The sequence below is a fragment of the Lepidochelys olivacea genome (genome assembly GCF_965140295.1).
Source record: "Lepidochelys olivacea isolate rLepOli2 genome assembly, chromosome: 10".
In the NCBI taxonomy this organism is placed as follows: Eukaryota; Metazoa; Chordata; order Testudines; family Cheloniidae; genus Lepidochelys; species Lepidochelys olivacea.
The window spans coordinates 5,616,691-5,630,430 of NC_140420.1; the positions used below are offsets into that span (position 1 = coordinate 5,616,691).

Sequence of the window (13,740 nt, forward strand, 5' to 3'; positions counted from 1 at the left end):
AAAACTTCCCACATCACTTTTTGAAAGAGCAGGGGATTTAATCACATTGCCCTAGCCTCACTCCATTCAGGTAATTACAGACTACCTCCCTAATTCCCTCACAAGTGACTATGCTGTTCATCATTCCCTGTCCTATAACAACTCTGTGTTCTCCAGGTGACTGTTAAATAGCTGTCAAACCTCACCCCAAAGGTGGCTGTATTTCACAGATAAGCAAGAGTGATCCTTGCCTACAGTTTGATTTTTCAAAAAGCTTGGGGATCCTTTGGCATAGAAAGAACAGGAGGACTGGCCTGTCTCCCAAGATCTGTGAGAGTGATGGGTCGTCGTTCAGGATAGGTTGTAGATCCTTGATGATGCGTTGGAGCGGTTTTAGTTGGGGGCTGAAGGTGATGGCTAGTGGCGTTCTGTTATTTTCTTTGTTAGGGGACGAGAGCTGAGGAAGCGTTGTTCTAAGTCAGCCATAAAAATGTTGGCATACTGTGGGGCCATGTGGGTACCCATAGCAGTGCCGCTGACTTGAAGGTATAATTTGTCCCCAAATATGAAATAGTTGTGGGTGAGGACAAAGTCACAAAGTTCAGCCACCAGGTTTGCCGTGACATTATCGGGGATACTGTTCCTGATGGCTTGTAGTCCATCTTTGTATGGAATGTTGGTGTCGAGGGCTTCTACATCCATAGTGGCCAGGATGGTGTTTTCTGGAAGATCACCAGTGGATTGTAGTTTCCTCAGGAAGTCTGTGGTGTCTCGAAGGTAGCTGAGAGTGCTGGTAGCATAGGGCCTGAGGAGGGAGTCTACATAGCCAGACAATCCTGCTGTCAGGGTGCCAATGCCTGGCTATGTAGGAACGTTCTTGTCAACTGCTGGAAATACCTCACCCCACCCCCACTGTCATTACAGTGTGTATGGTAACACGCATTGTTTCATGTTCTCTGTGTATATAAATCCCCCCACTGTATTTTCCACTGAATGCATCCGATGAAGTGAGCTGTAGCTCACGAAAGCTTAAGTTCAAATAAATTTGTTAGTCTCTAAGGTGCCACAAGTCCTCCTTTTCTTTTTGTGGATACAGACTAACACGGCTGCTACTCTGAAATTTGGCATAAAAGGTTCTCTACACAGATAAGTTGAAATGCGTCCAACTGGGATGTTTGCATGTAAATGGAACTTCCTCAAAGTTTGTGTGCATTCAGATCAAGAGCTTTGGTCCAGGCATATCTCCACGTTAAAGTATCAGTTTTATTACATTATTAACATTTTTAAATTGAAAAGGGACTGTGGTGGCATCACATCTCAATCCTTTGCTCCTTTAACAGGAAGCCAGAACTGTGCAGCTGCACTAAGCCACAGAATGATCAGAAGATTAAAAATATGGACCCCAGTTAAGCTCACAATCCTGAGTAATGGATTACCAAATAAGAAATGCAAGTGCTCACTTTACAATGCACACAAGAGAACCAACTGCCAGCACCGAACTGTTAATGTATGTGTGATAAGAGCTGAAGTCTCTTATGTTTATTTCAACTTAGGTTAACTGAGTTTGGTCTGCATAGTCAAACTCTGGCTAAAAGGGATAGACAGATTCAGAAAAGAATCCATACCAATTAGAAAGATGCCAATGTCCTCTAGCCCCATTAAAAGGATACAGATCTAAGCAGAAGTGAATGTCATTGCAATGAATAAATCCTCCTTAAAGAGAAAGGAAGGCATCAAACTCCTGAGAAAGGGGAGAAAACAATTTTAGGAGAAAATGTACTGTACAGGGAGATACAAGTTTGATGCTTTGAACAGGGTAAACATGCTACTTGTGCATCTACTCACAAAACAGACACCATGACTGCAATGGCCAACTATCATACTTGATGCCGCAGAATAGGGCTTTCTAGCTGGAACTGTTTGAGAATATTAAAGTGGCACATGCCTGTAATTCCAATACTGATCTAACAATGATCTCTTCCTTTTCCTGCTGTTGGGAAAGGTTACGGTTTGCTACACACACATCCCTGGTGCATTACTGTGATCCATCACTGAACGAACTGGTGATCAAAATAGTCCATTGCTCCTTCACCAGATATGCATGCCAAGCTAAATTCCAGAAGCTTCAAGGCCTCTTGGGAAGTCTTTTCTTTGGTGCTGCCACTGCAGAACTCGCAAAGGGGAGGGGTAGTTAGTTTGGTTTGGGGTTTTTTGCATGTACTTTTCAACCATACAAAGCAGTTACCATAGCGAAGATATCACCAAGATATATTTTGCATTTCTATGGCACCTTTATATTACAGGGTCTCAAAATGGTGGATTAACTCAAGCTCAGAGCCCCCCCTGAAGCAGGTGAGATATAGAGGAAGATCTGATCAAGCACAACCAGAATCCAGCCATCTTTGGAGTAGGAGGTAGTCGTTTAACAGAGCACAACAGACTCCTTCATTCTAAACACTGGTGATAATTTGTATGAAATTTGGGAAAGTCATTTAACTTCTCTGCCTCACTTTAATCACTCTAACATGGGAGTAAAAATACTTCACCGGGGAGTTGCAAGGCTCAATCAACTTGATAATTGTACAGCATTTTGAAGATTACCATGCTACCACATAACCTTTATTATCACCACAGTTAAGGACTCTAGTCTAGAATCCTTTCCTGCACTATTATAAGACTGACTTTTCTTAGTGCTTTTGTAACAGGAAGGAGACGTCTTATGATATCCAAACTTCCTCAGACCATAAGCTCCTTGGGACAGGAAATATGTTTTTCTACAGGTGTAGGCAACCCTCAGCACATTGTGGGTGCTACCATAACACAAATGCTACCTAATTTCCAGTTAACCATCTGCTCAGCTCAAAGAGATTTCCAGGGAGACGTAAGGAACTGGGTCTGAGGACTGAAGGATCATTCATACACTCAAAATGAAACCCAGGTAAGGAACAGCTACCTAAACAGTGGAAGAAGCAGAGCTCCACACCCAGTAACTACAGCGTTGTGATGTAATCTATAGAAGTCTGTGTGTGAAAATCATTTGGTTATTCTATAAAGCCCGGACATAGTAAGGCACAAAGTCTTAGAGAAATTCATAGCTTAGTAAAAAAAAAAAAAATTCTGGTAGATCAGCTGACTGGCTCCACGTTCCTATATCAAGAGACAATAAAATAGCATCTTCAGGCCAATACTGGTTACATAGATTGACATCCAGTTGACTTGGCAAACTGCTGAAGAAAATTACTTGCAAGAAACAGATCTGTTTCAAAAAGTTATGCACTCATTCCAGCATCACCATTTGTATCAGCCCTTGATAAGATGTATTTTATCCCTTATATTCATTTGCATAATTGCTGCAATCAAAGACACTACTTTACAGTAATAACTTTAATGGCAGATTTTTCCAGAGTATTCTTCTGAAGAGATACCCAGCAAGTCTGGCACACCCATTTGTTAGCAAGAACAAAGAAGCCTACGCTACATCTCATAGGAAATTTCTGGTGTCAAAAGGGACAGTGGCTTTTTTTGCTTTTGTTAGTTTAACTCTATGGAGGACTACACAGTCAATGCTGAATACAACATTCCAGGCCATAAATCCTACCCATTTAAGTGACAATCTAATGACAGATTGTCAACCACCTAGTTTTCAAAATGATTGCTGGTGTTTTCTACATGCTGGCTTTCAGCGAGGGAGCTGGAGTCTCTCCAGTTTAATACAGGTACACGGCCTTATAAACCAGAGTACTCGTGCATCTTCAAGTTTTCTTCTCCATTTACTGGCCAACAACGAAGGTTAAAAAGGTGCACGAGAACATCCGACATACATGGCAACGATCCACAGGGCACTGGAATGTTCTCATTAGCGACTGAAGAGTTACTTCATCAGCATATGGAGTTGTAAAGAGACGCCAAAAAATTAAAACAGATTCAGAATACGTCAAGGTGACAAATTTATGATTAAACATTTATATTGCAGTCATACCTAGAGGCCTCAGCCAGGCAAGGGGCTGCACAAACACATAAGAAAGGACAGTCCTCCCTCAAAGAGCCTAAAAGACAAAATGTAACAGGTGGATGAGACACACAGGCTGGGGTGGAGTGGGAGAGATGGGGAAACAGAATACTCACAAAAGTGACAGTTAATTACCCTCAATGTGGGACAGACAGTGGAGGGAGATCAGCCTCTTCCAGGCTCAGGGCCTAACAGAGCAACTTTCTTAAACCCTAAAGCAAGACAGAAGTTCTCTCCTGCTTTCTTTAGCTACCTGACTCTGTAACATTGATAGTGGGGACTTCTATAGCATCTTTCATCTTTGGGGCATTTAAGCACTTGACAATTTTGCAGATGAGGCACAGAGACTAAGAGCCTTGTGATAGATCAAACAGCAAGTCAGTGGCAGGCCTTTTCACCAGACCGTACGCAAACACACACACACAGAGCCCTGTTGTAAAATTGCCCCCATCTTGTCAAAGCCATTGCTACATCAGCACCATGCTCCTTGTTGAAATCTCTGAGGAGAGGGCCCTATGCAGAAACAAATGCAGCTCAGAACCCACAGCTTGAACATTACTGCCCTCATCCATCTGGCCTCCAAATGACCAACTTGCACAAAAGCTCATCTCTGGCTGGGATCAGTGGAGAATTCTGGGAGCTAGTTCAACACATTTGAGGCTCCCAGATAAGTCAGACCTGGATAAAGGGAAGTTGCCCCTTATTGAGAGCATAATTAAATTAAAACAAAATGCTTTCGTGAACATGGGGGGAAGGAGGTAGGTTGGGGGGTGAATCAGACAAGCCATAAATTAAACCAGAGGATATGAATACCATGCAAGCTGCAGTGTGAGGGTTAACGTGGGTCTGGAAACAGTTTAGAGAAAACCTGGTGTGGCTAGGGGCCAGCTTGAATTTAGTTGCTTTGGGCTAATCGTTTCCTTCAGGCAGGCTACTCTAGTGCACTAATAGGTTTTAATAAAAACTTCCAATTGGGCCAGTAAACCCCTCATTAAGCTGTTTTTAAAGCATGAATTTAAGAGCGGCGAGGGTAAGAGGTCATGAGGAGTATTTAATTCACAACGGCTGGCAAGAGGTGCTGTTGTGATTGAAAACACCAGAGTTCAAGTGTCCAGGGCCACATAAACATCCGACTCTGTCACTAGACCTGGTTAAGTGACAGTTTGAAAAATAGATTTAATAAGGCAGAGGGAAAAGTTTCCCACTCTTACACGAGAAATAGGAACCCCAGATCACAATGTTAGCCAGGAAAAGGAATTATCAGCATCCAACACCCCCCCCACCCCCAAAACTGGAATTCTATCACCATATGGGTGTCCAAATGGGTATTCCCAGAGGTTTGCTAAAATTCTTAACGGAATGAAACTAGACTCTGCATATCTGTAAAAACAAAGCAAATTCCACAGAAATAATTTTAAAAAATTATCTTGTCCTGTTCATTCTACTACTTCTATCTCCTCCCCACCATAATGCATTACCACAGCATGCCTCAGATTAGCTCTGGGTCACCGTAGGCTACTGATGTAATAAGTGCTACTGTACGCTACTATAATTCTTATGTTCTCTTACCCCGTAGACTGAACGCTTTGGTGCACCATCTCACTCTGCCACTTTTGGTTTGAACACAGCATCCAAAATATATTCTTTTAATCAGAGTTGCACCCAAACCAGAACAATCGCCTAGCTTTGGGCAAGCTGGGATCCAGATGCAAATATCCCAGCCCAGGCCCACCTCCACTTTTAATGAAAATGGCTTACATCTGTACTGCATTTCAGTTTAGGCTTTGGAATAATGCTGATCTGGCTTCTCCTTAACCCCTGAAACTTAATCACATTTTTCTTCCCTGCCCACAACAATACTATCTGATATTGGAGGACAAATAAGAAAACTCCGCTCTTTTATGCGGATAGGTCTCTTTGGCACAGAATGCTCCTACCCCTTCTACAGAAACACTCCCAAAGGAAATGTGCCTCAATCCAGTACAGTAAAATCCAAAACTCTAACCATGCACTTTAACGTTTCATTTTATGTCAATGCAAATCTAAAATTCAAGATCCCTAAAGACCTTTTAAAAGAAAATCCTCCTCTCAGAACAATTTGCATTGAAGTTAAGTACAAGTGAGGATTTTACAAGTAATGGAGAATTATGGCTCTAAACTTTTTATTCCTCCTCCTCCTTTAATCAAACACTTCATCTGAAACTATGAAATAAGAAGTCTAATGAGAAACAACATAACATTTGGAGGAGGCACAGGTATAGAGTTATTAATTTGAAATTCTGTGTTTACAAGTAAAGTGAGAAGAAATATAAACTAAAGAGTAAATACAATGAAGTTCTAATTGTCTTCTTTCCCCACCAGAATCTACAGATGTTCTCTGCAAGACTGGAAATTCGTACTCTAATAATACACATTCAACTTCACCTATAGAAGTCACTTGCAGGGACCGTGGAAAGTAGACTCTGAACTCTCCCCAAGGAACCATTTATTTTGGCTTTAAATATGAACCCTTTCTGCATCAAGAATCAAATTAGATAAATTGTTTCCCCGCTCCCTCGATTTAAGGGTCATGTTGATAACTGCGCACAGTTCTCTGGAAGACAAATAGATGCTTTTTTGCCTTCGACAGCTCCAAGTGTTCCTTGTAGAAAAGCAAAAACACTACTCCAAAAGGTGTCTTATTACAATGGCATCTTCCTGCAACACATCTGGATCTGTACTCTATAAGGAGAGCCACAGATGCCCAATACAAATCCATAGGATTCGTCCAACCTTTCTGCAACAGTGCTGGTCTTTCCCCACTCCACTGACATCTCATTCTACCAGCTTTTCCTCAGCAATACGTGACGTTATGCCATCAAAGGCTATCAAATTATTGTTTGAATTTCTGGGGTACTAATTAATATGCCAGTATGGCAAGACAAATGAAAGAAAGCCTACACAGAGCCTATGTTTCAGTGCAGCATCTCTTTCTATAGTTCATTATAGAGCAGAGATAAGGTGAAAACACCATGGCGGGGGGGGGGAGGGAATCACTGTGTTAACCCACTGAAATCAGGCTCCAAATGGGAAAAAAAATGTATGGGATTATTTTAGGAGACTCGTAATGGGATTTGAAGCCATCAGAATCAAAGAAATGTAGGACTGGAAGGGACCTTGATAGGTCATCTAGTCCAGTCCCCCGCACTGAGGCAGGACCAAGTGTTATCAACACCATCCCTGACAGGTGTTTGTCTAAGCTGTTCCTAAAAACCGCCAATAATGGAGATTCCACTACCTCTCTAAGTAATTTGTTCCAGTGCTTAACTACCCTGACAGTGAGAGCAAGTTATTCCTAATGTCTAACCTAAATCTCCCTTGTTGCAATTTACGACTATTCCTTCTTGTTCTGTCCTCAATCGTTAAGGAGAACAATTTACCACCCTTCACATCAGGGCAATTTTTTACGTACTTGAAGAATGTTATGTCTCCACTCAGTCTTCTTTTCTCCAGACTAAACAAACCCAATTTTTTCAATCTTTCCTCATAGGTCATGTTTTCTAGACTTTTCATCCTTTTTGCTGCTCTCCTCTGGACTTTCTCCAGTTTGCCCAAAAACCCTTCCGCTTGAACAGGGACCCCTTCAGATAAACTGTTTTTATTCAGAATGGATCCACAATGACAGAAAATTATACCTGCCCCAGAGCTGGTCAGTGGTCTATGAAATTAACTTGGTGGTTTCTGGCTCATTCCAAACCATCAGGAGAAGTGCCCTTATGAAAACACCACTCCTGCCACCACCATTTAGACCTGTAACTGGCTGGTGAGAATCTTCCCTTGAGCTGGTAGGGGGTAACGAAACCCTGCATAAAGCTGGTGAGTCTGTTCCGCTGACTGTGGCAGATGCAGGTCCCCCTAGGATATTACAGAGGCACAAGTGGCTCTCTGAGGCACTGGAACCAGAGATGTCATGAAGGGGAACCCCAAGGACAGCGAAGCTCCAGGAGGAAGCTCAAAGTGGGATTTCACTTGCAGAGCTGCCACAAAAGCCCAGCCCTCAAGGACTTGAGCATCTGGACGCTAACTGAGCGTGTGCGCGCCACTGAGAACAGGATAGTGACTCCATCCGTTCCCAAGAGCCTTCTTATTAGTCTCAGCTGAGAATCAACAGAGGATTAAAACTATCCAGAAAGCGGTTCCATCAGGTTACAGTTGAGGCACATTAGCCAGATGGTGCTGGAGAACCTTGCACGGTCAGTGCTGTACCTGCCTGGTGGATAAACAAAGGACTTCCTTCTTTGTCACGATCAGTCTGACCCCTTTCACCACCACCAACTCGATAAAACATGACATTTTAAAATTTAAGTAATCATTTCTGAATAAGAATAATAAAAAAAGGCAGAAGGATTACTACAACCCCACTAATGTCAAAACAGGTCTAATTTCCCAGGCTGCAGCAGCGATGGGATGTGCATTGCAACGTACTCCTTTCACCTTTTAAAGAGAAATAGCAAAATGCAAGCCTGTGCCCTGTGAAAGCTGCAGCATGTCTGTTTCACAGTTCATTGCCTGAAGTGAGGAGTGTTTTTAATAACTGTTACCTGACAGCCGTAAAGAGAGCAAAGAGCAAAACCTGTGGCAATACCAGTTGATCCCATTTGGCCTAACAGCTTGTTGTTATTTCCAACTATTGCCAGACTCTGGAGTTCTTTAAAATTCATAGGGACAGCCTGCAGTTTTCAAGGAGGCTACCAAAATCCATCCTAAGATGTCTCAAAAAAAGCACACTTCCTGCAGGGGAACAGCAACCGTCAGCATTTCCAAAGATCACTCCGGAAATTTTTCAGATAATTCTTTGAAGTAGATGCTACCAAAGTGTGGAACAGCTTTCAAAGCTCAGCAATATTTAATGTATTTCTACAGCAAAAGAAATGGATCACAATGTTGTTGTTTCAGCTATATTATAACAAAAATATTGTGGTTTTCCTGTACTCTCACAAAAGTAGTTTAAGATTTACATCTCATTCATCTTATTCAGAAATAGCATTTTATTCAAAAATGAAAAGAGAGATCCCACTGCGTACAAAGGACCTGATTAATCAGAGCAGGGTGTTTGTCCTTTCAGGAGATAATGCAGACACAGTCAACTTTTTTGGAAGAGCTGAGTTTCCTCTACGACCAATAAGGAAACTGGGAAAAATATTATTTAAGATGGACAATACAAGCTAAAACTATGCTGGCTGTCCTTAATAACTTTATGGAAGTAATCAGGTGTTTAAAAAATCCTAAATAATAAAACTAGATTTGGTCATAAAAATCCAACCCAGACCTGGAAAGCTTACCTAAAAGCAAGCATGTAAACCTCTCCAGCAAGTAGATAATAGAGGTGGAAAATAATATTTCTTCCCAGTTCTCCAGCTCTTCATAACACAAAGCATCATGCCTGATGATCCCTGCATATACCCTGTAGGCTGTTTCTAGTTCTATCTAGTTCCACTCTGCATTCCCTCTTCAAATCAAATCAAATAATTAACAAGTAAAGGAGGACTCAATCCATTCAAAGGTAAACAAAAGTTCTCTTCCTGTCAATTTTGAGGGGTAGTCGATAATACATATATAAGAAGAATGGCCTTTACACTAAATTATATAGATTTCATAAATTCTAGCTGTATGGTTTCTGTATTAAAGAGGATTTTATTGATCAGTGCCAGCCCTGGAACAAGACGACTCTATTTATCTACAGAACCGGTACAGTACAGTGACAGGGCAGTTCAGGATACTTAGTACTTATACAGAAACGTGTCTGTTCTAAGTGCTGTATGGACATTCATTCCCCTGACCCCCCGTGAAGTATTATCTGCATTTCACCCCAGCAGGAAAACTGAGACAGAGGTGAAATTGCTTCCCTAATTCATACAAGCCACTGGCAAAGCTGGGTCTCCAGATTCCCAACCCCACATTCATTACTCCAGCCCACGCTCTTACTCTCGGTCTCAAACCTGGTTTAATCTTTGGCATTGTCGCAGTCAAAAAATGAGCTCACACCAACTGTGGTCATGTGACATGTCCAGGAGAAATTGCAGTTAGACCAACCCACATGCTTTCTTTATCTAATACAGGATCTCTCATTAAGTCAATTTCAACATAGACATTAGAGCAGTTTCCCCTTGCTTAAGGTATGTATAGAATATACGGAAGATTTCTTTAAGTCTGATAGGGGACTGAACAGTGCAGAAATTATTATAACTATAATATTCCTTTGTGTGTGAGAGACAGAGAAAGAGAAAGAGAATAATTTAAAAGCTACCTACCCACAAAATGCACTCATAAAGAATTACTGCAGATATTTTTTTCTGATTTACATTCACTTACCAAAGGAATACCTGCAAAATAAAATGGAAAAAAAAATTAAAATCTGGGCTAATCATTCTTATTGACCTTTGTCTCAAGTTACTTTTATTTCACATGGATTCGGATTTCAAAATGTCTATGGCAACGTGTCTGTACTAATGTAAACATTAAATACATAATGTAACAAATGCACGAACGGTGAATTTCTACTCACAGTGGCTAGAGATATGCAAGGTATAAATATTGAATGCTAGCCCAATCAGCTATTTTATTATTTATTTAGATTTAAAATAACTAAGATGCCTGTCCAAGGCTCTACGCACCCTAAAATGATCATACACATATATACAATTAAATTAAACCTCAGCAGCTCTGAAATCAGGTCTATTAAAATTTGGCTAGCCAACCACCTCCCCTCCATCATCTAGGAAATACACCCTCAGCCTTCTCCGGAGACCCTCTCAAACAGGTGTCCTTTTGCAGCATGCCTGGAAAGTCCCCAAATTTGGTCTATTTCAGATCGGGCAGGGGGAGGAGGAGGACAAGTTCTAGAGTCTCAGAGCCCTCCCAGAGGACGCACTGCCAGCTCTGTTTTATAACAAGGGGAACGAAGCTTGAGCATCCATACTGACCGTGACACAAGAGTGCAGGAGGAGAGGCAGTTCCAGGCCACTTAGGGCTCGTGATTGTGTATTTTAAAAGAGAAGGTACATGAACTGGTGGAATAACCACAGCACAGAAAGCGAGGGACGTCCGAATTCTAGTCCCAACCTCCCGGGCCAATTCCCTCTATGACCTTCACTCCATGCCTCAATTTCACCGTATGTAAAATAGCAAGAAAAATTTATTAGTTAACCCAACAGACAAGACAGACACACATTTAAAGTGCTGGTCAGATAAATATTTTTATTCACTGGAAAAATATAGCATCTTGCTCAAGAGTGGGGGAACATTTACATCCTGTCAAATCTAACTTATCAAGGTTGTCAGTTCTCCAGAATGAACCAAGATGATATTTATTATTATTCTGTCTGGGTTTAACGGAGGAACGAGCCACGGACAGGAATGAATGGTGATACTGTACTGCTCCCCGTGTCTTCAAAGATGCTCCGGGATGAAAGAAGATACTTGTCTTATTGTAGCGCCTATCAGATCCCATTGTGCAAGGTGTACAAACCCATAGTTAGAGACGGTCCCTGCCCAAAGAGTTTACACACCCAATAGATGAGAGAGACAGAAGCACGGACAGATCAAGGGACTCACCCAAGGTCACAGTCACGCCAGGAATACAACCAAGGTCTCCTGACTCCTTGTCCAGTGTCCTAGTCACTAGACCAGATTGCCTCTAAAAATACATAAGAATAAATGAATTCTCCTGCAAATCCTACCGACGTAACCAGGAGTTGAAGGTGCTCATTCTTCAGAATCAGCTACCAATACACATTTTTATGCCAACTTTCCAAGCTGCCTAGGGAATTTGCATGTTCTCATCTCACTAGTTATAACCCAAGTCCCTGCCATTTGATAACACCACAAAATAAGGGTCCAATACCACTGAACACCCCAAACTCCTGTTGATGTCAAGTGGGAGTTTTAGGTGCTGAAGGAGTGAAGTCTGTTTTTTAAGAGGAAAAGGCCATATAGGTCTAGTGCAATGGCTTTCAACCTCAAGAAACAGGCTCTACCTTCTACAGTAGAACCTTTCGAACGCACACAAAAAACTACTGGTCTTCCTGCCTTTCAGAAAACATGCTACAGGGAGGTCTTATATAGTATGCCCAAAGGGAGGCAGCGTGGGCCAGTGGATAGGGCACTGAACTCTGCCATCTACTTCCCATGCGACATCATAGAATATCAGGGTTGGAAGAGACCTCAGTTGGAAGAGACCTAGTCAGCTAGTCCAATCCCCTGCTCAAAGCAGGGCCAACCCCAACTAAATCATCCCAGCCAGGGCTTTGTCAAGCCGGGCCTTAAAAACCTCTAAGGATGGAGATTCCACCACCTCCCTAGGTAACCCATTCCAGTGCATCCCCACCCTCCTAGTGAAATAGTGTTTCCAAATATCCAACCTAGACCTCCCTCACTGCAACTTGAGACCATTGCTTCACGCAAGTCACTGTCACACATTTACCTTACTTGATAAGTTTATCTGGAAAAGGAAATATTATATATTACTGACATTTCTGTATTATTATTATTACAGAATGTGCTAGGTTATATTTTCTAGCACTTTACAAAGCATGGTAAAATAGAAAACCAAAGTACAATTGATAAAATACACCTGCAAGGCTGCATTAGCTTTTTTTAAGGGCCTCTCCTCACTTTGTGCCTAACTTGCAAAATTCCGCAATCCACAGCGAGCAGCGGCCTAGTCAGAAGTGCAGATTAGTGAGGTTGTACTGTGTGGTTACTCTTTGATATTGTTTCCAAAACATCCTAAGCACTTTTCACACAAAGATGCAGCCAAGCTCCATTGACAGTATTAAAAACTTTACTATGCAACCATTGTTAGAGCCGAAAGCAGGGGTAGGCAACCTATGGCATGCGTGCCAAAGGCGGCGCACGAGTTGATTTTCAGTGGCATTCACATGGCCTGAGTCCTGGCCACCGGTCCCGGGGGCTCCACTGCTGGCCTGGCGTACCGGCCGCCAGCCCCGCTCAGCCCGCTGCCGGCCCCGGGGGGCTCTGCTGTCAACCTGGGGTTCCGGTCTCCGGCCCGGGGCTCTGCTCCCGCCCCCAGGTGTGGCCCACTGGCCCCAGCCTGGGGCAATGAGGGGTGCAGACAGGGGCAAGAAGGGGCACAGCTCAGCACCCCCACCTTAAAAATTGTTCCAGAGCCACTGTACTGGGATATTTTTAAGTCTTGATTTGCTGCTTCCATCACTATGACGCCACGTGGACCAGCGCGCTGCGTTTGACGTTGAGATTAGAATGTACCTGCAAGAACGGGAATCAGAATTTTCTGACAGATTTCAAGATTTCCAGCAATTTGGCCCAAGGCTTTCTTTTCTAATTAAACCTGAAAAGTTCAGCGAAAGCAACTTGGATTTGTCTCTATTTCAGTAGATGGATGCTGAAGATTTCGAAATGCAGCTCATTCAGTTAAAAAGCTCAGAATTGTGGGCATCAAAGTTTGGAGATCTGCAGAGTGCACTTGAAGCTACCGAGAGAGATCATGGGACCTCTATTCTGACCGGCTGGATGTCCCTGCCAGTGAAATGTAACTGTTTGAAGAAAATTCCATTTGCAATGCTTTCAGCATTTGGATCCACATCCCTGTGTGAACAGGTATTTTCACACATGAAATCTGTCCTCTGTCCCTCTTGGAGCCAGTTAACAATTGATCACTCAGAAGCCTGTGTGCAGCTTAAAGTATCTAAATACGTGCCAGACATTGGAAAACTCAGCAAGGGCAAGGATCA

General features: G+C 42.5%; 1 protein-coding gene across 2 annotated transcripts in view; it reads right to left on the reverse strand.

Moving 5' to 3' along the window:
- LMF1 (lipase maturation factor 1) overlaps positions 1 to 13,740 on the reverse strand; it is a 362,817-nt gene that overhangs the window by 289,030 nt on the left and 60,047 nt on the right. For both annotated transcript variants that reach the window (XM_084641519.1, XM_084641520.1), the window contains exon 3: positions 10,340 to 10,350. In XM_084641519.1, coding sequence (XP_084497645.1) covers positions 10,340 to 10,350 — 11 coding nt within the window. The remainder of the gene's footprint in view (positions 1 to 10,339; positions 10,351 to 13,740) is intronic.